The sequence below is a fragment of the Scardinius erythrophthalmus genome, assembly GCF_964197995.2.
Source record: "Scardinius erythrophthalmus genome assembly, chromosome: 22".
Lineage (NCBI taxonomy): Eukaryota > Metazoa > Chordata > Actinopteri > Cypriniformes > Leuciscidae > Scardinius > Scardinius erythrophthalmus.
The window spans coordinates 4,610,681-4,637,994 of record NC_138242.1 but is presented as its reverse complement, the minus strand read 5'-3'; the positions used below and the strand labels follow the sequence as shown (position 1 = coordinate 4,637,994).

General features: G+C 37.9%; 1 protein-coding gene across 1 annotated transcript in view; it reads left to right on the top strand.

Annotated features, from left to right (window-relative positions):
* Window positions 1-27,314, top strand: part of sugct (succinyl-CoA:glutarate-CoA transferase) — a 140,612-nt gene that overhangs the window by 36,950 nt on the left and 76,348 nt on the right. Inside the window, exons 10-12 of the mRNA XM_081352417.1 lie at window positions 16,987-17,058; window positions 17,236-17,333; window positions 20,952-21,054. Coding sequence (XP_081208543.1) covers window positions 16,987-17,058; window positions 17,236-17,333; window positions 20,952-21,054 — 273 coding nt within the window. The remainder of the gene's footprint in view (window positions 1-16,986; window positions 17,059-17,235; window positions 17,334-20,951; window positions 21,055-27,314) is intronic.

Here is a 27,314-nt window from a genome sequence, read left to right as displayed (position 1 = left end):
TTTTGTCAAAACAAAACAGTTTTAAAAAATGGTTAAAAACATTTTCATTAAATCATGTCTTCAGATATATATTTTTTGAAATATTTGACAAATGTTGATATTAAAAGTTTACAGTTTGTACCTGCATCTTTGTTGTTTTTTCATAGTGTGATTTTTGAGGAATTGTATTGAATCCAATTAGGGTCAATTTGACCCGAACCATACGGGGAGTACACAGAATTCCAACATAACACATCCGCTTTTATGGGATTCGTTTTGAGATGAATGACTCAAACATATCTCCATATCAATATAAAAGCATAGTCAAATCTCAGCCAATTGACGCAATTGTACCACCTCGAGTGTGTCCTGAGGGGTAATGCATGTGGCCTTGGCCTTACTGGTGTGTTTGCTTACAGGCCCATGTCAAAAGAGCTCACATCTATTAATTGTTTTTTACCCATTAAAATTGTAAATCTGATCGCGATCTCTCCCCAACAAGCCACACGATTTGAGGTATCACTCATGTCCATGAAACGAGTAATGTGCCAACATTTTATACTTCGTGTTAAGGGTCAGTTCACCCCACACATCACACCAGTAACACTGAGGCTCCCCAAAAGATCTGAAGTCACACCGCTGCCTCTCTATGGCATCTGTTTCATTCAGGATATTGAGTTTCTCCCCTGCAAACATGGTACCTCAGTGTCTAGGCTTCATGCCAAATCTCATTAGTACCTCAACAGCACTATCAGGCAGAAACGCTTATTAAGTGCACATTTGTTTCTGTGCGGCTCATCTGGTGACATAAGTCCTCACTGACCTGTGTGCGCCGGGCTCTTTACCTCACATGACTTATCAACTCACTCTAAGGGTAAATGAAAGTATGTTGTGAGGTCAAAGCGAGTCCCATCTGGAGATACCGTGAGGTTAATGTGCACAGATGGAATAAAACCAGTGCATTTAAATCTGCTTATGTGCATGCTTTATTTATATACTGCAATCTTGTGTCACTGGCTTTAAGACTTATAGTAGTATCATGCTGATATATTAATAAACATTATTATTATTATATTATTATTTTACTTTATTTAGAAGGGTGACGTGATCTTTCACACCATTTCTGAGGCAAAGCATCATGAGCTCATACAAACAATCGTTAGTAAAGTAATAAAGGATAGCTTTAATGTTTCTGCTACTACAAAAGAAAGAAGAAAATGCTGGATTACAATGCTGTAAACATCTGATCTCATTGTTTCAAATGGTCTCTTTAATATGGCTTGTGTTTTTATTGTTTTTGACTGTTCTTTGTTACCTGAACCTTGTTAATTCCGAGACAAAAGGCCCTTAAGCTGAAAGTGTTTGACGCAGTTACAGCAGAGACACATGTAATCCTCTCAGTCTGTTCGGTGCTGAGCTGGAGAGACGACACAAGTCTCAGTTTAGGTCCTCTGAGGGGGATCCGTTTTGCCTTTACAAACCTTGGATGAACAGAGGAGGAATTTCAGCATTTGTTCATATCCTTATCAGTTCTTGTTGAGAAGGATTATCTGGTTTATTATTTATTTATTTGCGTCAGTAAACCAAAGTATTTGTTTAAAAAAATATATATATTTTTTAGGGCTGTCCAGGTTAACATTTATATAGCAATTTTTTTTTACCATATTTACCAAATTTAATATTATAACTCATAGTCATTACTTATCATGATTAATCAGTTATATTTCTTTTGACAGCCTTGATTTTTAACAGTAACCAAAAAGTCTTTTTAAAAATATTTTTAAGAATCCTGAAAAAAGCATCACCGGTTATAAAAAATATTAAGCAGCACAACTGTTTCCAACATTGTAACAGGCTGTGACTCTATAGGTACTGTACAGGGATTATTGATAAAAAATTATTTTATTTTTAATTTTATTTTTTTTTATCAAATAAATGCAGGCTTGATAAGCATGAGAGACTTCTTTCAAAAAACATTGAAAATAGTAATGTTTCCAAACTTTTAACCGGTATCAAAAGTATAAATATATCACACCTAATTTGCTGCTTTAATATTTTATGAAGAGGGTCCCTTGTAGGAGTCCTTGCTCCTTGGCATCAAAAAGTTTTAAAACTCTTGGTATAAACAATATATATTAGTTTTTTGTTACGTTACTTGTAATACTATAACTTTATTCTTATAGTTTTGAAAAAAAAAAGTGTTTTACTACTTTACCACGTTAATCTCATAATGTTGACTTTTTTGATTCTCAATCTTCGATACTTATTTATTTATTTATTTATTTATTATTATTTAAAAAAATAAAAAGTGTTATTACCATGCTGTTGTGTCCTAAAGACAGTAGATTTGGGGCAATCACTCATGTGAGCTGACCGCATTACTTGTGCATCACGTCCACCAACAGTTTCCTCCCTGCTTCCCTGTCTGGGCTAAAGAGCAAGCAGTGGTTTGGTTTATAGTTTCAGTGTGCTTTGTGCTCTGTCCACAGAATACAGAGGAAGCATGCTGGTTAACCGGGGCTCAGCACCCTTGTTCTGTTCACTGTGGGAATGCATGAGTCCGGCTCATTGGGATGGTGTCTAACTGAGGTGTCACGGTGGGCTCAAAGAGAGTTTGTGAAGTCCAAGAACTTTCAGTAACTCTCCCAAGGGATTATTGGCACACTAAAGGCCCGGGTATACTTCATTTTACGCGTTCCACTCAGTCTCACACACAGTTGAGCTTTTCGAAGTATACTCTTTTGGCTGTAAGCGTGGAAAGACACTTTTGATGCATGCACACTATCTAGTGGACTTTTATTTGTGACCCTGGACCACAAAACCAGTCTTATGTGTAATTTAAAAAAAATTGAGATTTATACATCGTCTGAAAGCTGAATACTTAATCTTTCCATTGATGTATGGTTTGTTAGAATAGGACAATATTTGGCCGAAATACAACTATTTGAAAACCTGGAATCTGAGGGTACAGAAAAATCGAAATATTGAGAAAATGGCCTTTAAAGTAGTCCATTTCTATTGGCGATAGTGCTGCATCCATTCACAAAAATAAATGTTTTATATATTTAAGGTGGGAAATTTACTAAATATCTTAATGGAACATGATCTTTACTTAACCCTCAGAGGTCGAAGATCACGCCGGCGTGATCTGCTCGCTTTTTTTCCTTATGAGTTGATTGAGACCCAAAATTCTCTTTTGACTTTGATTTTACAAAACAAGTTTCATACATCAATCGATTCTGTTAAATGTGTATTATTTTTGTGTATACTCACAATAAAAACAAAGTGTTGTGCTTTTTGCCAAATAAAGAAAAATAAACACGAAGCGAGTTCTGCCTTCTCTCTTTCCTTGTAGTCCATTCTGAAACGCGTCCGAAAATGAGCAATATCTCAGTGAATACGCAGTCAAACAGGCATTCAGACACACAGGCATGAAGCTTGAATTCTATTCTTTTTAATGAAGTAATTTATATAAAAAACAAATATTCTCATCTTGTGAAATCTGTATTAAAAGTGAGCGATTCCAGTCAACCTCATTAGAGCTAATTCAAATGTAATGTGACTCCGCCCACGGAGAGCGTGTGCTATTCAAACGCAAATGGCTGAGGTAATCCGCGCAATCCTGTGAACGCCCCTATCATCAGCATGAGAAAACCAAAACACCAGTTTATTCAGAACATTACTTCACCGTCTCGCAGCGCTGTGAGGAATAATGAGGAATACGAGGAATACGAGCTGAGGAATACTAGTAAGTTTTTCCTTCTCGGGTTTCTGTTTATGAATGAACGAACGGCATAGATGCGCGCTGTTTACCACAGCTGGCAAAAAAACAATAATACGTGACAGTTCTCCATTATGGACGCCAGCGCTCTAAAACTTTCACAGAGACCTCAAAACAGAAAGTACAAATCCTTTCTTTAAAACGAATTTCGTTTTGTATCAATTGTATCTTAATTTTAAAATTTTTTTCATTAACAAATTTCCTGGATTTAAAGTAAATATAGGCTAGCAATCACAACATGGTGCTTGAACTGGAGATCATCATGAATCATGAGCCTACTCGCCTCACATGTCTAAAAAATGTGAAATATATTTACAGAAAACTGGTTCTACACAAAACCATCCAAAACAAACTATGTATAATAAATGTGCATTTCTCCGGTGCGTTCACTAGCCTACTGCAAAGATCACGAGCCTATCGTCAACGAATGATGATTTTTTAGCAAACTGTATTGCTATACTGAGATGAGTAAAAATCGACTGAAATATGTTGAAATAAAATGTAGGCTATTTGTATAAGCAACGTGAACTGCAAATTAACATTTATATGCCCTAATATTTCATGAAAACAACATTACAGTCAGGCGAAATATGAAAGACAACACTTGGTTTAGTAGATTTGGGTACAGTTTTTACTGTAGAATATACTGCCACATCAAATAAGCTTTTGTTTAGCAATTTCTATATATAAAATAGCCTACTATTTTTGTCAAAAATAAAGTCATCAACTAAGATGTTTGTTGGCTATATTCAAAGTAATGAATACATAGATAAAATGTAGGCCTATAATCTTTTTTTTTTTTTTTTTTTACAAAGAAAGAGTACACTTTAAATATTGTTGAAATTGTAATTATTGTTGTAATTGTAACCTTTTTAACAAAATAGCAAAACATATGTACAAGATAGATGTAAGCAAAATCTTAAATGGTCAATATAAGTCTTCTTCTAAATATCCTTTGTCCAAGCATTGTGGCTCAGCCAGTTTCACACCTGTGTGAATGGCTCATCATTATGCAGAGTGGGTGGTAATTCAGGTGTAAACCACTCCTCGTTCACGCCCCCTCGCATATTGGCTTTTCAAGCAAAACCTGTTTTACATCAATTTAAATCAATGTATGGTTTTATGTGAACAATAAAGCAAGACTATTTTCACATAATTTTGAAGAAAAAATTCTAGGCGAGGACATCCATTAGTCAAAAGTCTTATTGACACATATTTACTATTTGTTTTGTGGCCTTATTTCAGAAATTTTAGTTTTTAGTTTTTTCAATATCCATGCATAAACATTATTCTCTCAAAAATGAAAACATGTACATTCACGTGGCTCACATATTATGGTAGCCCTGTTTGTGCTTTATAGAGTGAATTTACACCTTTGCCATTAATATGTTTATAAGCAACTGAAAAAAGCACAAATGTCAGGGCATGTCAGAACATCTCAAGGGCCCCAAAAACAGCCCAGACTCCAGAGGGTTAATATCCTAATAATTTTTGGCATAAAAGTAAAATCTATAATTTTGACCCATACAATGTTTTGTTGGCTATTGCCACAAATATACCCGTGCAACATAAGAACATTGTGATCCAGGGTCACATTTTTAAAGGAATAGTTCACCCAAAAATGAAAATTCTGTCATTAATTACTCGCTGTCATGTCGAACCTGTAAGACTTTCATTCATCTTCAGAACACAAATGAAGATCCTTTCAATGAAATCTGAGCGATTTTTGTCCCTCCATTGACAGTCTACGCAACTACCAGTTTGACGCTTCAAAAAGTTCATAAAGAGATCGTAAAACTAATCCATATGAATTGAGCAGTTCCAAAATTTTGTGAAGAGAATCGATCGTTTTATTGGATGAACAAATTTAATTTAGGCTTTTATTCACATATAATCATTCATCAATGCACACATCGGTTGTGGTAAACGGAAGCTCAGGCATGAGTAATTAATGACAGAATTTTCCTTCTTGGGTGAACCATACCTTTAATCACTCAAATCACTTGCACATGCGCTGTAGTATACACACTGTATACACACACTGACACAAAAGTTGGACCCTCCTTATGATGAAAATTACATCACGTGGACTGCGCGCGGAACTCAGACGGCCGAAGTATTCTTTGGGTTTAATAAAACAAAGTTTTAGCTTGTTTAAATTTTTTTAAGTACAAATATTTCCCTATATTCATTAAAGGTGCTCTAAGCAAAGTCACGTGTTTTTTAGGCTGAAACATTTTTTGTCACAGCAAACATCTCCTCACTATCTGCTAGCTGCTGTCCCCTGAACACACTGTAAAAAAACACGGTCATTGTAGACAGCCCAGGCTCCACAATCAGCAACAAAAACAAACTGGCCCAGCCTGGACCACGAAACATAACAAACTGTTCCAGCCAATAACCGACAAGAATGATTTGGGGGTGGGGAGTTAGTGCGCGTGCACATGAAGGGGGGTGTGGGGAGTGGAGGAGAGAGAAGCATGAAGAGGGAAGTTAGCTAGAGGAGAGATGTCCTAGACAACGACTAACGTTAGAATAATATTCTCTTGAATTTTGATATGGCCGACACACGGACAAAGAGACGACGTTCCGATGAACAAATAGCAAAGAAGAGCGAAAAAGCGAAGGAACGCGCAAAGTCACGAATTTAAATCGGAAAAGCCTGTTTCAGGAAGAGGGGAGGGGATGAGGAGGAGGGAGGGCCGAGCTAGCCTCCATTTTGTTTGACAATACTTCGAACATCAACAAGAAGTGACGTCACCAAACATCGCTTAGAGCACCTTTAAATCTGTGTTTCCCATCCCTGTTCCTGGAGGCACTCCAGCAGTGCACATTATCTGACCCATCCATTACAGGTCTTGGACTCTCTCTACTATTGAACTGATGAATTGAATCAGGTGTGTTTGATTAGGAAGAGTTTAAATATGTGTTGGTCTACCTCCGAGAACAGGATTGGGAAACTCCATTAAGTTTGAAAACCTCTGCTCTAAACAATTTGTAACGCTTTAGCAACCGCAAGCATCACTCACATTTACTTCAGAAAGTGTTGAAAAGTTGTAGTGCTTTACTAGTCAGCTCAGAAAATGGACATCTTGACAAGAGACAGTGGCAGTCTCTTCAAATCGAAGCAGGACAAGATGTTAAACTGTTGAGTATTTTGACTTTGTATTGTCCTCAAGTGTTTGCTGGGAATCATCAATGAAATGTGTGTCATTTCCTTACTCTTCAGCTGCAGATCAGATAATGATTCAAAGCACACTGTATCTCAGCCACAGTGGGGCTGTGTTGCATTAGTCTAGCCGAGGGACTCTCGCTGAACAGACGCTTGCCAGAAAACTAGCGGTTTGCTTTCAGACTTTAAAGAAAGCAGCCCAGACCAAACCAAACTCTCTGTTCTGCCCAAGCGGCAACATTCTGATCTGTAAAATTAAGCCTACCCGGAAGTGCGAAAAACTGCAATACATCGAAAATCCGCTAGGGGCAGGTCCCAAAAGGGAGCAAATGTCCATAGCCCCCATGTTAAAATGTCCGTTTTCACAGCATAAATTCATGTTTTTACAGGTTGGTCCCATGGACTTTTATTGTATTTTTCGATAGCTTCCGAGTGCCTGACAACTGTGAGGGGGGTGAATTTTTTTCTAACTCGTTAGTTTAGATCGTATTTAGATATAAAATGAATGACAAATAAGGGCGTGGTTATATTTGATTGACAGCTTGATTGACAGCTTAGGCTGCGCCACGGAGAATGACAACATAAGAAGCGCCATTTTTTAACACAGTTGAAATATAATACTACTGTTTCTGTATCATGAAATTTAGTTTTAAGAGTTTTTCAGGCGAGAATGTAGTTGTTTAAAGCTCAAATCTGTGGTTTATTTAAAGATTTATGAAAATTTGATCCAGTTGTGAGATCCAGCGATGACCGGGCGCTCGGCGCATGTACCCCGCCTGGAACAGCTTTTCCTCGGCAGTCGTTCTGGCGTTTGCCGCGGACTCTGGCGTCTCTATAGTGGTTAAACATGAGATATAATTCGTCTTGTCTATATCTAATGGGCGATTTTTGGTCTTGTGAATCTATAATTTGGTCCCTGGGCAATCGTTTTGGCTGTGGGGAAGTTTCATAACTTTATAAGCTATTTAACTTTACCGTTGTATGGTTAGACTAGAGCGCTGACTTTGTATGTTTGACTGAATTGTTTGCTTTATTTGTATAGCTTCTTATACCTTTTACTTATACTTTTATAATGGCTAATATTGATAAAAGTGAAATTGAAAAAAGTGAAACAAAAAGAGACTGGGTTGAGTTTTGTCATTTTAAATTTTAATTTGTCGAAGATGATCTGTAAATGTGTTTACTGCAAAATCTGTTGTTTAGTACAAATGCACATATTGCCTGGACCATATTAAAATGTTTAATATTTTTATATTATATTAAAAACGAAAAGAGGCAGGTTTGTGTTTTATATTTCGTTTTGTTATAAATAGGCAAACGTTATGTGCAGTGAATATAATCAATATGCGTTGCCTGAACCACATTTGTGTGGCTATAATGTTTAAGATTTCTTTAAATGAAAACGAAAAGAGTTAGTATGGTGTTTTATGACATATTTCGTTGCCTAAAATATACACAGAGATAACCGGAGTAGCAGGCGAGCTGAGTGACGCGCGCTGCGTCTGAAGGTGGGCGGGGTTAGGATTTCCCAAGATTTTACAAGATGGCGCCACCCAAACGGCTTCAAACCCGTTCTTCAGAAAGTCTGTGGGTGACGTCACAGACGCTTTGTCCATATTTTTTACAGTCTATGGTTCTGCCTCATGCCACACTAAGCTGTATACTACACCACGAAACCTACAGATATCATTAGCCCTACCACTAATCCAACACAAGGCCTTCCCATGCTCGACGTATAGCGATATGTAATGAAATCATCTGATTCTTTAAATGTGAGGCTTTATGTTGCGGTTTCTGCTGAAAAGAGTAGACCCAGTACAGACTTGGGTTATGTGCTAGTTTAGCGGCTGTACCACATAGAAATTATTTCTGGTTAACCCTGTACAGCCTGTCATATGAAATAATAGCCAGACAAATTGTTTATTTAAAAAAAATTATTTAACATTTAGACAAAATCTATATAAAAAGTTTGCATATGTTTTTGAGTGTCATATTTGATACATCAGGCTTTTATGGCTCATATAATATAAGAAAAAGACAACTCATTATTATTATTTAAAGGTCCAAACTAAACATAAACATGCAATTTGCTGCAGTTATATTTCTAAAAAGTAACATGATTTTAATTTATTTTTTTAACAAAATTATGGATAATCAAGTAAACCTAAGTTGTTGCAATCCAGTAAGTGTTCATCTTGAAATGTTACTAACTACATAACAGTTATTCTTACGTTTACTTTATAAAAATCAATTAAGATTTCATTGCAAAAAGACATGTGAACCACACCCTGAAGGGGGGCATTTTTACAATTATAAATGCCTTGTACTTGCTAACAAAAAAAAGTTGGCATATTGTAGACTGTGTACAATAGGTTTTCAGCAAACATGTTGATCTTTTAGGGGGCCTTAGAAATTGGCGTATCAAATATGATACAGAAGTCCCATCAAACCCCGCCCCTTCCGCTAACCCCACTGGACCTCTAGGTTGAAAAATCGTCAATGCAAGTGAATGTGAGAAAATAATTATTTTCTGGTCCCGTTTGAATTTTGCCATGAATGTGAACATATGTTGTCTGTGATTTTTAATATAATTTTTCGTGTGAAGAATGCTACAATTTAGCGGGTAGAAGTTTGATTCGGTTAGACTTTGTGTGAGAGCACGTTGTGGACTACAACTCTTCGCTGCGTCAGACGGGAATCTGAAGAAAGAACAGCCCATTTGGTTTGAATGGTGACATTTGTGTACAAAACACACAGGCATCTCGATCTGTCTCCATAGATTATCGCAGCATTTGCACCGTGATTTGACAAGTGGAGGGAAAATGCGTTATGGGGTGACGTCACATAGGCGACATGTAGTCTTTCTCGTTATGTCTTTTCCACAACTGCTAGCCAAAGAATCATACATTATACTGTCAAACTCGTAACATGAAAAATTATATAAAAAATTCACAGACAACATATGTTCACATTCATGGCACAATTCAAACGAGACCAGAAAATAATTATTTTCTCACATTCACTTGCATTGACGATTTTTCAACCTAGAGGTCCACTTGGGGTTTTACGGATGGGCGGGACTTACCAGCTCTATGGTTAGATAGGCTGGCTAATGTAAAAAGAGAATGTTCTTGAGGGGAAACCACATGGACGTGGGGTGCTGCCAAAACTTAAAACAATTACTGTGTTCATGCACTGCTCTTTCCCTTTTTCTCTCGGTGGTTTTCAAATGTTTTTCTTTTCAAATGTGGCTGTGGTTCATCGAGATTCTGGAAATGGTTTGTCTTTTTAAATCATTTATTGTTTGCTATGGTTATTCACTCAGAGGATCTTGGCTTCCCCAAAGCGAGCCTCTCTTTTGATAATGCTAGGTGAATATTCGTATCAAAGACCTTCTCGTTCTAGTGTTCGGACACTTGTTTGGGATGTCATGTTTCATCTCATTGGCCATTTATATAATATGATATAATGAATAATGTAATGAATAAACCATAGACTGTTTAGCGCTTTGTCTTCCGTGAGAACTTTATTCATGTCTCCATTTCTCCATGCAGGGTCACACGAAGGCTGCAGGTCTCTGCCAGTACTTAATCAGAACTGAAAATGAATGTTGACTGATTAGGTTACTTTCAGATTGGGGCTCAATTAGGGTGTGCTAATTGTCCTTTCTGATGTGAGAATCTCTTTGGGAAAGCAAGGGAGGGGCTCGACCAAAATTCTCTTCTCTATTCTAGAACCGAGGTCGTCAAACTTTTTGATCACATGGGCTCCCCAAATATGTCAGATATGTGTATATAAGTGTAGATTATAAATGTGTATTATCTGAGATTTAGTTTCTATTAATTTGACACTTTTTCAACCTAGATGTTGAAACATAAACAATAGAAACAAAGAGAAACACACTATGGAATATACAATAAAATATTTGATTGATCTAATGTTTGATCAGAACAAAACAAAGACTAAATGTTGCGTTAGTTTTAGCCCTATTAACAAGTGAAATTTGTGCCAAAATACTGTGGTGTTTGATTGGACTCAGTGTCTATATTTAATTGTAAAAAGATTTCGGAAGTGTTTTCTTTTCCTTTTTAACTTCCAAAAGCTTATTTAATTTGACATTCCTTTTATACATAAAGTCAGTTTAGATTGACCCTCAATATTTGGGTCTTACATTTCTGGTTTTATATCAGTATTTGCAGTATAATATCAGACCATTGAATTAAGTAGCAGGTGTTGCAGTTGATGATAATTGAGTTTGGTAAATGTAACTTCAGTGGAACAAATCAAACCATCTCAGCTTGAGAGCAGGACACAGCTTGAAAACAGGATAATATTAAGTTTTAAGGCTCCTTACTGGAACCACGGTCTCATGCCGGATATCATTATCCTTTTTCTCAAAAGTTACACATTCCCCCATATCAGACTCATTATAATAACAGCCCAAAGGCAGTAGCCAGTGTCATTCTCATCTGATAGTCATTGTTAAATGTTTGTTTGATTGACTATTCACATTTTGCCTTTCCTCATAGAAAGCAGGCATAATTGTAGTAGAAATAATTCATCAATTGTATTGACAAATGGGATTTTTAAATGCTTCTATTAGTTATTGGATAATTGTGCATGCTCATGTCCCGTATTTTTACACATTGATCATCGTCTAATGCCCTCTTAATTTTAAAAATACTAATAATTTAATAACACTGTTTAACAAAATTGTTCATACGTTTCGTAAAATTAACATTATAAGGTTGTGATGCCTAAATTCATTTGTAGCATTTATTATTATTATTATTTTTTTTTTTTTGACAAAATAGTTTGACAATTTGTTATCAGCCTATCAAAATCAGCCAGAATTGTAATATTGGTTCCTAAACATGTGGCATAGTCGACATACAGTGGGGTCCAAGACAGTAACCCGATATCACAGACACGCCAGGCTCTCCCGTCACACCCGCGCGCCGATCACTTTCTCCCAAGTTCTAGGCCTTGTCCACACTAATACATTTTTGTTTGAAAACGCATCTTTTTCTCTCCATTTTGGCCTTCCGTCCACACTGAGACGGCATCTTTTGCAACGAAAACAAAGCTTTTTGAAAACGTTCTCCAAAGTGGATATGAGATATATATGGATATATGTTTTCACATTGTATTTGAAAACGATGACGTAAGTTTCGTCATGTAACGCATATTGAACCCATAGATGTGCTATTCACTTCCACACAATTGCTAAAATATGTTACTTTGCACACTCTTCATATCACAGTCCTGCAAAGATGACAGAATTTACTCACATTTGCTGTCCTGCGGCAAAACATGAGAGCAGTCGTGTTTTAGACCAAACATATAATGGTGAGTGAGTGCGATCTGGACGCATCCAGAATGGGGAGATATTTTACTAAATAAAAAGATCCTGCCAGAAGAATTGCGTGATAACTTGATTGTCTTGTTCTGTCTGTATCATCTCAGTGAGCTTTTATGAGGGTTTACACATGCGGCATTGTGTGCGCTGTGTAAACATGATGGTTATAGTTCTAGACTAAATGTGTGCATGCATTTACTCATCTCACTTGCACAAAAACACATTCAGTACACCTCAAAATGAATAAACTCAGAATTCTGTCATGACCACTGTCGTCAAATACGATTGACAATTAGCACACAGTTAGGACTGGCGGGATGGTTCTGTTCTGGGCAAGAACTCCCTGCGCATCCGTGCAGCCTAGCATGGATAAGAGCAGCAATAACCCCCCTTAGGGTAAACAGAACAGAACCAACATGAATGTATTGCTGATATCATTAAGTACATATTAAAGTACAACATAATTCGAGAATTTATTCAGATTCAAGGGGAATCTGAATGCCATCCTGACTGACGAGAGGAGGAGCTGGGGAGGGAGGAGGGTAATTCGCTCCGAAGAACGCGATAGCTGCTGATAATACTGAAGGAGCTTATATATGTATACAGTAATGGCCGTCGTATTCCTATACTGTAGGTAGACGTGGATCAGATCAGTGTCAGCTGATGCGAGCTTGACTAACGTGACCTGCCAGAACTGAAGTTACGCTTGATTATTACGCAAACCTGCAATGAAATGTTAAATAACACAAATATACTTTATGCATTTAATCTCACTTTATTAACCAATGCATTTGCTGTTGACCTGCGATTCTCCAACTCAGCCATACTAATAAGCAAAAATGACTTTAGATATTTATCACTGATTATTGCTGAAGTAAGAGTGATGAACTTTATTCTCCTGCGTCCTATTCTCCTTCTGTATTTCCTTCAGGTGTGAAGGAGCCTTTACATTTACCAAAAATGTACATTTACCAACAAACAAGCAAGCTCAGCCCGTGGGTGAGGAAAAGTAACTCATTACTTTCCACAAAAAGTAACTAGGTAACGCAATTAGTTTTTTTTTTTTTTAGGTAGCAACACTACCATTATAATGCATCACTTTTAAATGTAACTTTCCCCAAAACTTTTCCATGACTTTCCTATGTGGTCTCAGGCTTTTAAACCCCACTGTGTGTCGCCACATAAAGACCTGGAGGAAAAAAAATGTAGGCATCCTAGAAAAACCACAGAGGGTAAATGGTTGTCTAAAGGCTGAGTTCATGTTTTGTAGCTACTGTCCAATTTTACCCGCAATTGAGCTTGGCGAGTGTTAATTTTGGCCCCTGCATTCAACAGGAAAAGATGTCAGGTTGAACGCCATCAAGCTCCTTGCTCATGCAAGTGGCATTCAGCGAGCCCCAGGGTGCTTTGCACGAGTTTGGAAACATCCCGGTAGCAGGACAATTTGGGCTTGATCTCTGTCGCTGTATGAGTCACACTGGACCCACAATAAGATGAAGTGTTTGTGTGTTTGCTGTGTGTGTGTTTGCCTTCCTGCTGTTTCCTGGACTCCCCCAGGCATGTGACCTCTTGGCCCGTGCTTGATTTATTCATTTGAAATCATTTAATCTGATGGGTTACATTTTGTCAAAACACTGTCTCATTAACTGTGATCCATGCACTTTGTTTCTCGTTCGACCTATTGTACTGCCATGGGGCACCAGAATAAACACACATAGAGCAAAGCGCTTGTGCTAAGAGCGGCTGTGGCCATGAATGCACGCTTTGTTCTAAGGTGTGCTGCTGTGGCCAAAAGACGATTAGCAATGTCTTGATTTACTCATGCAGATGGTCTGGTCCAATGGAAGCTGATGGATTGCATTTGAGAAGGTCACGTTAGTTGGACTTTGTGCCTGTCTGCATGCTCTGGCCAGTTTGTTATCTTTCACGTGATGAAAACGGGGAATGATCTGTGAGAGGAATCATTGTGTTTGACATAAGCCGGTTGATTCCCGTTCAGTGTGGCTTTACTGGCATCGGAAGATCGTCCCAGAGGTGCTATTATCTTGTGGATTATTGTTTATCCTACCTCTGCGAAAAGCTTTTGCTTGAAGCCTTGGTTTGGCTGTTTTCATGTGAATATGTGACTTTTACCAGCAGGCATTGGGCCTGGAGTAGGCTTCGTTGGAATGGATGAATCGGCGTCTTTGCTGGGAGCACAGACCCGCAAAATTCAACCTAAAGAATTTGTGGCCTGATCTTTCATTGAAATATTTTCCATTAAACCGCTAATGTGCATATTGAATATTCTGTTTCCCCCGAAGATTTGAGGCAACTTCAATTGTATTAGTCATTGAGAAGCACAAAATGTCTCTGACATTACCCTTAAGGCAAGACAAAACCAATGTTTTTCATGCAATAGTCAATTTTGGTATTTTGGCTTCCATAACTTGTCTTCTTCCAGACTAGTGGAAAGAAAACATCCATAATACCCATTTGAGTATTCCTTTTATTGCACTTTATCTATTTGCGCCTGTAGATTTCAATTACAATACGTATCTTTACAGGCCAAAATGAGTTATTCTCCACTGAGCCAGAAATCTGTATTCTGAAGCTTTTTACAGAGGGGTTTGTTCATTTATCATTCGCCTGATTTATATAACATATTATTCTTAAAAACATGGTGATTTTTTTTTCTTGCTCTTGACAGTATTATCTGTGGACCCCTTAAAAAGGACATTGTGGTGGAAAAAAAGTAAATAAATCAATGCTTTTGCGTTCTCACGCAAATGTTTTGTGTTTCCTGAGAGACTTTGCTTTCGCTAGCAAAACATTTTGAGCTCTTTGCGAGCGAATGCAAAGTTTCTTGGGGGAGCGCAAACGTTTGTGCTAGCGAAAGCAAAACCATTGACAAATAGTTTTCCTCCATCTCATATTTATTTCCTTCAACTTGTCCCTTTTGGGGCTCCATAATTATCTGATATATGGAGTGGTATTGAGATATCCAAAATCCCTTCGAAAAACCTTTATCTCTAATATGTCAACAAAACGAAACTCAAATTTCTGTTCTGGAAATGTATGGAAATTAGTGCATATTTAATTAGATATCACCTCATTTGCAACATAATGAAACATTTGAGAAAACTTGTAATGCAAAACAACTGTCTTAATGTAGGTACTCTGATTAATCAGCTGGGGAATTATGGTGATATCTTTTAGTAATTTTTTTTACCCTATTCACCTGTGGTGTCTGGCCCTAAATTAATATGGATCCTTTTCATATTTCCAGGATTCTCTGAAGCAGAAGTCATTGTTGGGTAAACTTCTATAGTGGTGAATGGGAGTTGACAAGAAAAAAAAAATAAAAAATTGCATTTGCTCTAAAAGTAGAAACAAAAAAAGAAATGCGATAGTGTCAATATGACTTTCCGAAAGAGGGGAAAAAAGAGATATATTAATTACAGCAGTCAGAAGAGAGAAAGATGTCAAATTTGCCAGCTCTCTCTCAGCCGTTGTATTAGAAACACCCTCACAGCAGCGTTTTTTTGTCATTCACTGCAAAAACAAAGTATAGTGTTATGAATGTTTATTAATTTTTAATAAAAAAAATACTAGATTTGCGATGTTGATAACTGTGGAATCACAGTCTGTGAAAAGGGTCCATTTTGCCATCATCATCATCTTCCTCTTGTTTAGTTTAAACCTGTATGATAAGTTTTATGAGTCCATGCATGGGCGTCGGAGGAAAAAAAAAAGTGGGTGGGTCCTCCCCCAGAAAAATGTTTACTGGAGTAACTGTTAAATACCATTTCATATATTCTGGTGCCTTTTAATTAAAACAAGTAAACTAAACTTCACTTCACGTCGGGCGGTTCTTTGCCTCGACGTCGTGCATTAAATGCACAGCTATCTGTGGATTATCCCGCTAATACCATGGTAATTTGCCAGCAATGACAACTTAAAGCTGTTATTGATGTTTGCAACGCAATATTTGACTGGAAGGGTACGGTGGTTACTTTCGTCAGTTGCGGCTCGTTGAGAAATATAATGTAGCGATTCAGCGGAAATGGAGTTTAATGTATTAGGGAATTCCTCAGGTGGAAAGGATTTGACTGACTGCACTATGAAAAGACAAATGCGCTAAATCAGAGACAGTAAAAGTAAGTGGGTTCAATATCATTGGTCTTAAAAAGTGGGTGGGTCTTGTCCCACCCATATACAATGGTTCCGACGCCCATGAGTCCATAAAATGAATTACTTTATACTACTATACATATGCCATAATAAACTCGTGGCATAAACTGTGGTTGCTTGTTTCATTATTTGAAGTTGTGGTTATGTGGATTAGTGAGCTTTGATAACCACTGGTCAACATGTACTTTCATAGTTGTATATTGTGCTAAATGTCTCCTCTTGTTGTTTCACTGAAGAAAATAAGCAATGGGGTTTCTAATAAAATGAGGATGAGAACATAATGACTGTGCTTTTATTTTCTGGTGAACTATTCCTTTAAGTGGGAGAACCCTAGAGAAAATAAACATTAGATGCAGATTTGCATGAAATACTGTTGCACTAGTAATACATTTGATCATATCAAAGTTTTCAATGTTGTCGTTCTGTTTCTGTTTATGGCAGTTGGTGTGTGAGGTTTTTCTTTATTACTTAAACAGTTTATCTGGCAGTCTGTTCTGTATTATTAAATCTCTATGTTTGCAGGGTTTCAAGACCAAAGATGGATATTTGGTTGTGGCAGCGGGAAATGACCAGCAATTTATGAAAGTGTGCAAAGTAAGCAGAGACCTTTTATTATGGACTCAAAATATGCATATTAATAAATCTAACCAAGCTTTATTTGTACATTTCAGTCACAGTCATATTTTATAGCTATGTGCATTTGTTTTGACTGATGGGAAAAGGCTTCACATTTCCTAACAGTTCTGTTATCGAACGTGTCTGTTTGCCAAGGTCCTGAACGTGAATGGTCTGGCCGTCAGCCCGAAGTACAAAAGCAACCAGTTAAGAGTTCAGCACCGCAAAGAGCTGCTGCAGATTCTGTCCGAGAGGTAAGGCAACATGAAATCAAAACCAAACCTGTGAGTGATGTGCACCATTCATCAGTGCACGTTATTCCAGACAGTAAATAATTCAGGAAAAATAACTTTGTAAACATTTATCAAAATGTATTAGCTTGCTCCACTTGACTTTTTTCGACTGACGTCTCCTTCCCACTTGTATGGGCTAATCTACTTTAAAGGGTTAGTTCACCAAAAATGTCATCATTTACTCACACTCATGTCGTTCCAAACCCGTAAGACTTCCGTTCATCTTCGGAACACAAATGAAGATATTTTTGATGAAATCTGAGATTTTTGTCCCTCCATTGACAGCTATGCAACTACCACTTTGACACTTCAAAAAGTTCATAAAGAGATTGTGAAACAAATCCATATGAATTGAGCGGTTTAGTCCAAATTTTCTGAAGAGACACTATCGCTTTATATGATGAACAGATTGAATTTAGGCTTTTATTCACATATAAACATTGATCAGTGAACATAAACAGAAGCTCAACTGTATATGCTCAATGCACGAGAATGAACCTCATTGGTTCTTGCTGAAGCTCAAACGTGATGCGTAACACGAGAATGAACCTCATTGGTTCTTGCTGAAGCTCAAACGTGATGCGTAACACGAGAATGAACCTCATTGGTTCTTGCTGAAGCTCAAACGTGATGCGTAACACTAGAATGAACCTCATTGGTTCTTGCTGAAGCTCAAACGTGATGCGTAACACGAGAATGAACCTCATTGGTTCTTGCTGAAGCTCAAACGTGATGCGTAACACGAGAATGATCCTCATTGGTTCTTGCTGAAGCTCAAACGTGATGCGTAACACGGGAATGAACCTCATTGGTTCTTGCTGAAGCTCAAACATGATGCGTAACACGGGAATGAACCTCATTGGTTCTTGCTGAAGCTCAAACATGATGCGTAACACGAGAATGAACCTCATTGGTTCTTGCTGAAGCTCAAACATGATGCATAACACTAGAATGATCCTCATTGGTTCTTGCTGAAGCTCAAACGTGATGCGTAACACGAGAATGATCCTCATTGGTTCTTGCTGAAGCTCAAACGTGATGCGTAACACGGGAATGAACCTCATTGGTTCTTGCTGAAGCTCAAACATGATGCGTAACACGTGAATGAACCTCATTGGTTCTTGCTGAAGCTCAAACGTGATGCGTAACACGAGAATGAACCTCATTGGTTCTTGCTGAAGCTGAAACGTGATGCGTAACACGAGAATGAACCTCATTGGTTCTTGCTGAAGCTGAAACGTGATGCGTAACACGAGAATGAACCTCATTGGTTCTTGCTGAAGCTCAAACGTGATGCGTAACACGAGAATGATCCTCATTGGTTCTTGCTGAAGCTGAAACGTGATGCGTAACACGGGAATGAACCTCATTGGTTCTTGCTGAAGCTGAAACGTGTTGCGTAACACTAGAATGAACCTCATTGGTTCTCGCTGAAGCTCAAACGTGATGCGTAACACGGGAATGAACCTCATTGGTTCTTGCTGAAGCTCAAACGTGATGCGTAACACGAGAATGAACCTCATTGGTTCTTGCTGAAGCTGAAACGTGATGCGTAACACGAGAATGAACCTCATTGGTTCTTGCTGAAGCTCAAACGTGATGCGTAACACGAGAATGAACCTCATTGGTTCTTGCTGAAGCTCAAACGTGATGCGTAACACGAGAATGAACCTCATTGGTTCTTGCTGAAGCTGAAACGTGATGCGTAACACGAGAATGAACCTCATTGGTTCTTGCTGATGCTCAAACGTGATGCGTAACACGGGAATGAACCTCATTGGTTCTTGCTGATGCTCAAACGTGATGCGTAACACGAGAATGATCCTCATTGGTTCTTGCTGAAGCTGAAACGTGATGCGTAACACGGGAATGAACCTCATTGGTTCTTGCTGATGCTCAAACGTGATGCGTAACACGAGAATGAACCTCATTGGTTCTTGCTGAAGCTGAAACGTGATGCGTAACACGAGAATGAACCTCATTGGTTCTTGCTGAAGCTGAAACGTGATGCGTAACACGAGAATGAACCTCATTGGTTCTTGCTGAAGCTCAAACGTGATGCGTAACACGAGAATGATCCTCATTGGTTCTTGCTGAAGCTCAAACGTGATGCGTAACACGGGAATGAACCTCATTGGTTCTTGCTCATGCTCAAACGTGATGCGTACCACGAGAGTGAACCTCATTGGTTCTTGCTGAAGCTCAAACGTGATGCGTAACACGGGAATGAACCTCATTGGTTCTTGCTGAAGCTGAAACGTGATGCGTAACACTAGAATGAACCTCATTGGTTCTCGCTGAAGCTCAAACGTGATGCGTAACTCGAGAATGAACCTCATTGGTTCTCGCACGTCAAGAGAAGATGCTTGAGCTTCTGTTTACCACAACAGATGTGTGATCTGATGAATGTTTATATGTGAATAAAAGCCTAAATTAAATCTGTTCATCATATAAAGCGATCTAGTCTCTTCAGAAAATTTGGACTAAACTGCTCAATTCATATGGATTAGTTTTACGATCTCTTTATTAACTTTTTGAAGCGTCAAAGTCGTAGTTGCGTAGCTGTCAATGGAGGGACAGAAATCTCTGATTTCATCAAAAAGATCTCCATTTGTGTTCCGAAGATGAACGAAAGAAGGTTTGGAAAGACATGAGGGTGAGTAAATGATGACAGAATATTTCATGAATGAATCCATAATTATCATTATATTTCTACCTGATATTTTAAGACATATTGACCTTGACACACCAGGGGTCCACTCTATATAATTTCCTACTGTTATTTTTTTGGTTTTGTTTGTTTGTTTTGAGGATGTAAAAACACCATACACGCAGTCTCATGAGCTATATGTATAATCTTCCGAAGCATAGGATAGCTTTATCTGAGAAATAGACTAATATGTAAGTCCTTATATGCTAAAATTCTGTTGCATCTTTACAATCTCAATCAAAAGTAAAATGAGTAATACCATTTAATTGTCTTTAAATGTTCAAACATTTGATGCTGGCAACATTATTGGTTATATGCTGGAGAAATAGCTGTGGATCTTTAAAGTAACAAACCAAAAATGTTCCTTTCTCTCTGCTACGTTTCTACTATGGCCCGTCTGATGCATTTTGATGTCAGTGTGTGAGAACTGCAGAAGCTTTCCTTTAAGAAGCTAAATGAATGTTTTTTGACATTGAAACATTTTGTTCGCACACCCTCAAGCCATCCTTAATACTTTTGCCAACAATGGGATTGCTGTGAACCGAAATACCTTAAAGTCTGTACAAAATTCAAATGGTACATTCTGACTGGGTGAATCAGCGTCAGTCACTGAAGACATGCTTTGTGAGAGTATGTTTCTAAAATGTGAAACCTTATATGTAGAAAAAGAAGCCTGGGTTAACTTTAATTGTAGTGGGCATATTAAGGAAAATCTTTCAAAAGAGTGTTGGTGGTTTTACACAGTGCTGTTGTCCTGAAGGGACAGAGCGAGGAAGTGGCCACATATGACTTGCATTTGAGCTCATGTTATTGCGTCCGTGCCGTTTTCCAGCACCCCTACCTTCATTCATGCCTCTGTCCTCCCTCAGGTTCATGGAGGACACGACTGGAGAGTGGTTGAGACGGTTCGAAGGCACCGGTGTCCCCTGTGGCCCTATCAACAACATTCAGCAGGTGTTCTCCAACCCTCAGGTTAGTCTGAGGTCACATCAGTGTTGCTAAAGCAGTGGTTTTGCTTCAGGACACGGATTGCACGTTGGACCTAAAGTGGCGACTCAACTCGCTACAGACAAGTGTTTATTGTACAAAAGGAAACAAAAATGTATTAATATTCTGGTTGTCAAGGCTAAGCTGTCCATGTTGACATTGTAGTTTGGCTGCTTCTGCAACATAACTAGAAAATGACAAAGTAACTTTATTTTGCCCCCCTAACTGCAATATGCACAATTATATGGTTCATTGCATTTTATTATTGTTATTTTGTTATTTGTATACATTGCGCAACACTACATTGAAGCTATATAATAAAAATAATAATAATAATAATATGAAAAATAACATATAATCTATACATTTTAAATTATTTAAATTGTATATATATATATATATATATATAATTATTTTAGGGCATAAAAGAATAATAGACTATTTTTTTGGTTATACTTTACATTAATTAATGTTACATTAGTAATGCATTATCTGTCTGTCTGTCTGTCTGTCTGTCTGTCTGTCTGTCTGTCTGTCTGTCTGTCTGTCTGTCTGTCTGTCTGTCTGTCTGTCTGTCTGTCTGTCTGTCTGTCTGTCTGTCTGTCTGTCTGTCTGTCTGTCTGTCTGTCTGTCTGTCTGTCTGTCTGTCTGTCTGTCTGTCTGTCTGTCTGTCTGTCTGTCTATCTATCTATCTATCTATCTATCTATCTATCTATCTATCTATCTATCTATCTATCTATCTATCTATCTATCTATCTATCTATCTATCTATCTATCTATCTATCTATCTATCTATCTATCTATCTATCTATCTATCTATCTCCTACATACATCCTATCTTGTTAATTTGCATGAATTGTGAGAACTTATTGCCAAAGCTAATCCATCTTTTCAATACTGAATATAAGTTAGACTGTTTTGTTTTTTGTCTCATCTTTCGCTACTTGGCGGGTTTTTAGTGGAAAAGTTTCTGTTGTCATGCTACTGAAAACTGTACAGTAGTTAAGTTAGTAGCATTGCCTGTTAGCTACTTAGTAACTCCCCTGGGTAACAATTAGTGTAATAGATTGTCTAGTAATATCTACAAAACAAGCGTCCATTATTATTGCCGTGATAACACTGATCAGCAAAACTTGCTTAGTTACAAAACAAGAGTCAAGACCATTTCTTTGATCCACATCAGTAGCTAATAAAGTGAAAAGTGAAACACTATCATATGTACAGGCCCCTAGAGCAAGGAATTTAACACTGCTGGAATTTGAACCCGTTTTTGTACACCAAAGATGCAGAAGTTTCCTTCCACACATACACACACTGTTTAATTCCTACCACATGTTGGTACAGCGAGTGCTTGCCTTTAAAGATCCCATCAGTGTGTGGAGGCTTTCGCTCTACCACATCATATGATCAGAGTTAGCAGCTATTGTTTTTGTCCTTGGTGATTTGAAACACTATTAATATTAAATTGTTCCTATGTGGTTTGCTATATTTAGCCTTTCGCTATACTTTTACTCAAAGAATTTGAAAACATATTAGTCATTCATAGTTGCCTAATCGAAGGCATTTCAACGTTTCGGCAGTTTTTTGCCAAGGAACAACAAGAGAACAAGTATATGTGTTAGATTACAATTTTTTTTTTGCAAGAACATACACATTTCTCTCAACAAACTTTCTCTCACAGTACCACTGACCACGTCACATCCTTATCTGTGATGCATAGAAATACTGCAATTATTGAATTTTGGCATGTTGTCCTGTTATATTATCTATAGGCACATTTAAACTTTTAGAAACTTTCTTAAAGTCCCCCTTCTTCATGCCTTAAAATAACTCTACATTCTTGCTTCATTTAGTATATTTGGTATTGATTGGTTTGCTATTGGTCAATCTCATGTGAGTGACTGGTTCCTCACGCCAGTAAACACATCATCACAGATGTCGCTGCAAGAGGGAGGGGAAGTTATTCTGATTAAAGATTAGGAGGCACATGAATTATAAATTATAAATACTTATTTCATAAAAAAAAAAAAAAGAAATTGTCAACTTTGATTTCATGGTTACTTTGAATATTTTTTTTAATAAAAAGGCCAACTCCTTTGTCTCAATAATGCTAATTTCATAGCCTTTAATGAATACTTCATACTTCATGGATCTTCTGAGAACTTTGAGGCAAAATTGTTGGTCATGATGGAAATGAATGAAGTCATAAATTTGTGTATCATGACTGATTGATAAATTAATAAATAATTGTCACTTACTTAAATTACATAATTATCATTTCTAATATGCATTCTAATATTTTCATCAAAAATATAAAGAGGTAAAATAAAAAAAATCAAAGAAAGTATGAATTTTGTTCTTCATTCAAAATAATAATTATAATAATAACAATAAAAATGAATATAAATCAACATCAAAAGTGTCTGTAGTTGTAGAATCACTTACGTATTTGTGCATATTAATTCCGTCCTCGTTGTTTAAAATCAATAAAATAATATTGTAACCTGATACTATGATAATGTCTGAAAGATCCCATGGCATGAAAATGTCACTTCATGAGGTTTTTTAACATTAATATGAGTTCCCCTAGCCTGCCTATGGTCCCCCAGTGGCTAGAAACGGCAATGGGTGTAATCCAAGCCCTGGGTATCCTGCTCCGCCTTTTAGAAAATGAAAGCTTAGACGGGCGAATCTGGAATCTTCCCCTTATGTCGTCATAAGGGGAAAGGTTACCTCCCCTTTCTCTGCTTTGCCTGCCCAGAGAATTTGGCCCGCCCATGAGAAAATGAGCTACGCGAGCGCGATATTGGTTTTTCCTCGAGAGAAATCAAGGCTTGCAAACGAGCGAAGCATGGCAGTTGTTCAGTGTTTGGATGTGCAAATGAACACAAAAGTTTTTTTTTTTTTTGTTCCTAATAGTGGCAGAGGTCTGACTTATATAGTGGCGTTGGTTAGTATATAAGGCTGAATTTCGGGAAAGAGACTTCAGATACAGTATTAGGGGACCACTAAGGCCTAAGCAACCAAAAAGCAGCATGTCACCTTTAAGCAGTTTTGGAAATGCAGTTTTTTTGTTCTTCATGTCTGCCTTTATTTTTGTCAACATTAGCATTTGTACGAAAAACATGTATAGGTCTACACCATAGATGTCAGTGATTGTCAATAATTTGTATAATCAGTATAGTACACCATTAATCAATGTGCCGCAGCTCTGCGCTAAACTGTCAAAACACCTTTATGTCTGTTGACATATAGAAGGGGTGGTTGATTATGATTTCACTTTTCTAACTTTAGTTAGTGTGTAATGTTGCTGTTTGAGCATAAACAACATCTGCAAAGTTACGACGCTCAAAGTTCAAAGCAAAGGGAGATATTTTCTTTTAAAGAAATTGCAACAAACGGCTGGTAGAGACTACACCACATTCCTCCCAGGTTAGTGACATCACTAACCCTAGAATTTACATAAACCCCGCCCCCTGAACACGATTTATAGATTATCAAGACAGAATATGCTAATCAATGACTAGAATATAATTACACATCAGCTACATCAACTAACCATTAGAAATGTCCTGTTGCATTCTACATGTTGTCACTTCTTCTTGAGTCAACTAATCATTAGCCTAGAAATCTAGACGCACCCTAGCGGCAGCAAAATGTATTTTGCAGCCAGGGTAGTCTAGCAACTCTCCGTTGACTTTCAGAGCTGTAAAAACCTAAATTGGGTCAGGCCAATCACATCGTGTATTGAGTAGGCGGGGCGGGCTTAATATAATGACGGCAGAGTTGCGACGGTTCCCTGCTACTTGAAAACAAAGAATGGCGGCTGCTGCTGGAGAACAGTCTTTCGAATCGGCTTTGGCCGCGACTCTGGAGGATTTGGAGTTAGGTTTTTCTTTGAGAAAAGAGCAAAGAACGGCACTTAAGTCATTCTTAAAAAAGGAAGATGTGTTCGTAGTTTTGCCGTCCAGATTCAAAAGTTGAATCTATCAACTAACGTTAGCTCCGCTGTTGGGAAAACGCTCTGGTTGGTTGAAGCGCTGTCCTATTGCGTGCAGAGGGAATTTGAAAGACAGCCGTTTATCCCGCCCCTCGGATTGAGCCGTGTCTATGGTGAGTTTCCAGACCTAACATCTTGATGTAGGTCTGGCTTGCCAGGCTAACTAATCATATCATAATCACAATATCAGTAGTATAACAATAATGTAATACAACTTGATAACATATTCGTTATTTTTTAAGAATTATTGACTTGTCTAACCCTAAAATAGTCTCAGCATTCAGTGTTTTTACAACTCTAAATCTGGTTCGTTCATCTCCAACGGCTTGTTGCAAGCAATTTGTCCATTTGAAGACATATTGAACATCCTGCGTCCTTATCGTCTGAAGTTTCACAAGAAACAGCCAGCGCAATCGCGTTCTGTTGAACTTTTGACAGCCGAAGCTGACGATTCCATCTGGAGATCATATCTGTCAGAGGACAACACAAATCTGTTAGCCATTGTTCCTTTTGACCGAGTGGCGAAACCAAAAACATCCAGCGTTCACTGGAGAAATCAGCAGTAGCTGCAAGGGCACAGAGGAAATTATCAGACAGACGTGAAGAGCGAGCTAAGGAGATGATTCAGGAGAAGGGACAGCTGCACATGTACAGGACAGAAAACCAGATGGAGAGGATATGGATGGGGAGGTTAGTATTAGAGCAAGATAGAGTGGGTGATATTAAGACTTATTGGACAAGGATGAGTGCTACGACTAGACAAATGAGGAAAGCAGATGGAATATGGGTAGGGCAGTCAATGAAACTCATGTAGGTCATGCGACCTGATGAACTGTTGTAGGGGTTGGACACTTCTGACCAGAGATGGAAACTAAACCTGGTCAATAAATCTGCCATTTTTTCGGGTGACCTTCATCCATAACTTTGGCCTGTTGAAACACTATAATTCAGTGTTCTTCCTTCTTCATGCATAACTTGAACTCTTCCTGTTTTTCTAGAGAATTACCAAGTTAGCACAAGCATTATTCAGGATTTCTCAACTATCAGTCATGTCGGCCTCCCCGAAGCCTGGTGGGGATGTTTGTATTTTAATGTAATTTCAACAACTGTGAACATTTAAGTGCTCACATGCACTTTTACGCAGTTCTCACTTGACTATGATACACAAATAAACAATGTTCTACATCAATGGAAACTGATCAACCACACAGATCTTTTTCTTCCAAATGGGATTTGAAGTCGGTTTTTGAGCATTGAAGAAATTATCCTGGCATGCACGGATGAGAACTTCTGGTTGAGCCTCTCATTATTTTCATCTTCCATTGGTCCTTTGAAGCATGTTTGGGTTTTGGTAAAATTACTACAGCTTAATTTATAACCCATTGAACGTTGGAGAAAAATGAATAGGGAACGTGTTGTTAGCCGTCTCAGACTGTCTGTAGAGTTTCCATCGTCATTTTTTTTTTTTTTTTTGACTGACCTTTTCTTTTGGATCTCTGTTATCCAACAAGTGAAGAATTTAACCATTTGAACTTTTTTAAAGATATTTATTGGCCCCATTTCTAGTTTCCAGTGACGTTTGCTTGACGTTCATTGACTTGTTCCTCTATGCTCCCGAGGCACGCAGTATCAGGTTGCTTATACTTCATTTTCAAAAATCACATCCGTGAAAGCCGGGTTATGTTTTGGTCTGGAGCTATTGGCCGTCAGTCTTGGTCCCCGGTTGCTGTCTGAATGTAGCAAAAATGCACAGGTTATCGCCCGTTTCACTGCTGAGCCACACACCTGGATTAAGTCCGGTGAAATATTAATATTAATATTGGATTTTCCAGAGCATCATTCTTGTCGTATCAGGTGCCAGGCACAGATGTTGGACTTGGACAAAATGGCTCCCAGATGTGAACATGGTTGAATACTGAGTATTCACACGGATGAAAAAAAAAAAGAAAAAAAAAAGAAAAAGGAAGGAGAAGAATTTCTGGAGAAGAGTCAACTCCTTTTTTGAGCTTCCAAGTCGAACTGAATAACTGGATGTTATTGTTTTGTTTGAGTGCGTGCATGTGTGAATGAAACCCTGTTTATCTGAATCTTGTTTGAACTGCATAAAAAGCCTGAGTTTGTTCCAACGATCCATGCAGGGCTCAGAGTGAAATCCACACCGCCCTGATCTCCAGGTTGTTGTGACTTATGAGGTCAAGCTATCATCCTTTTGAAAACATATTTTTGGAAATGCTCTTTTCTTGGT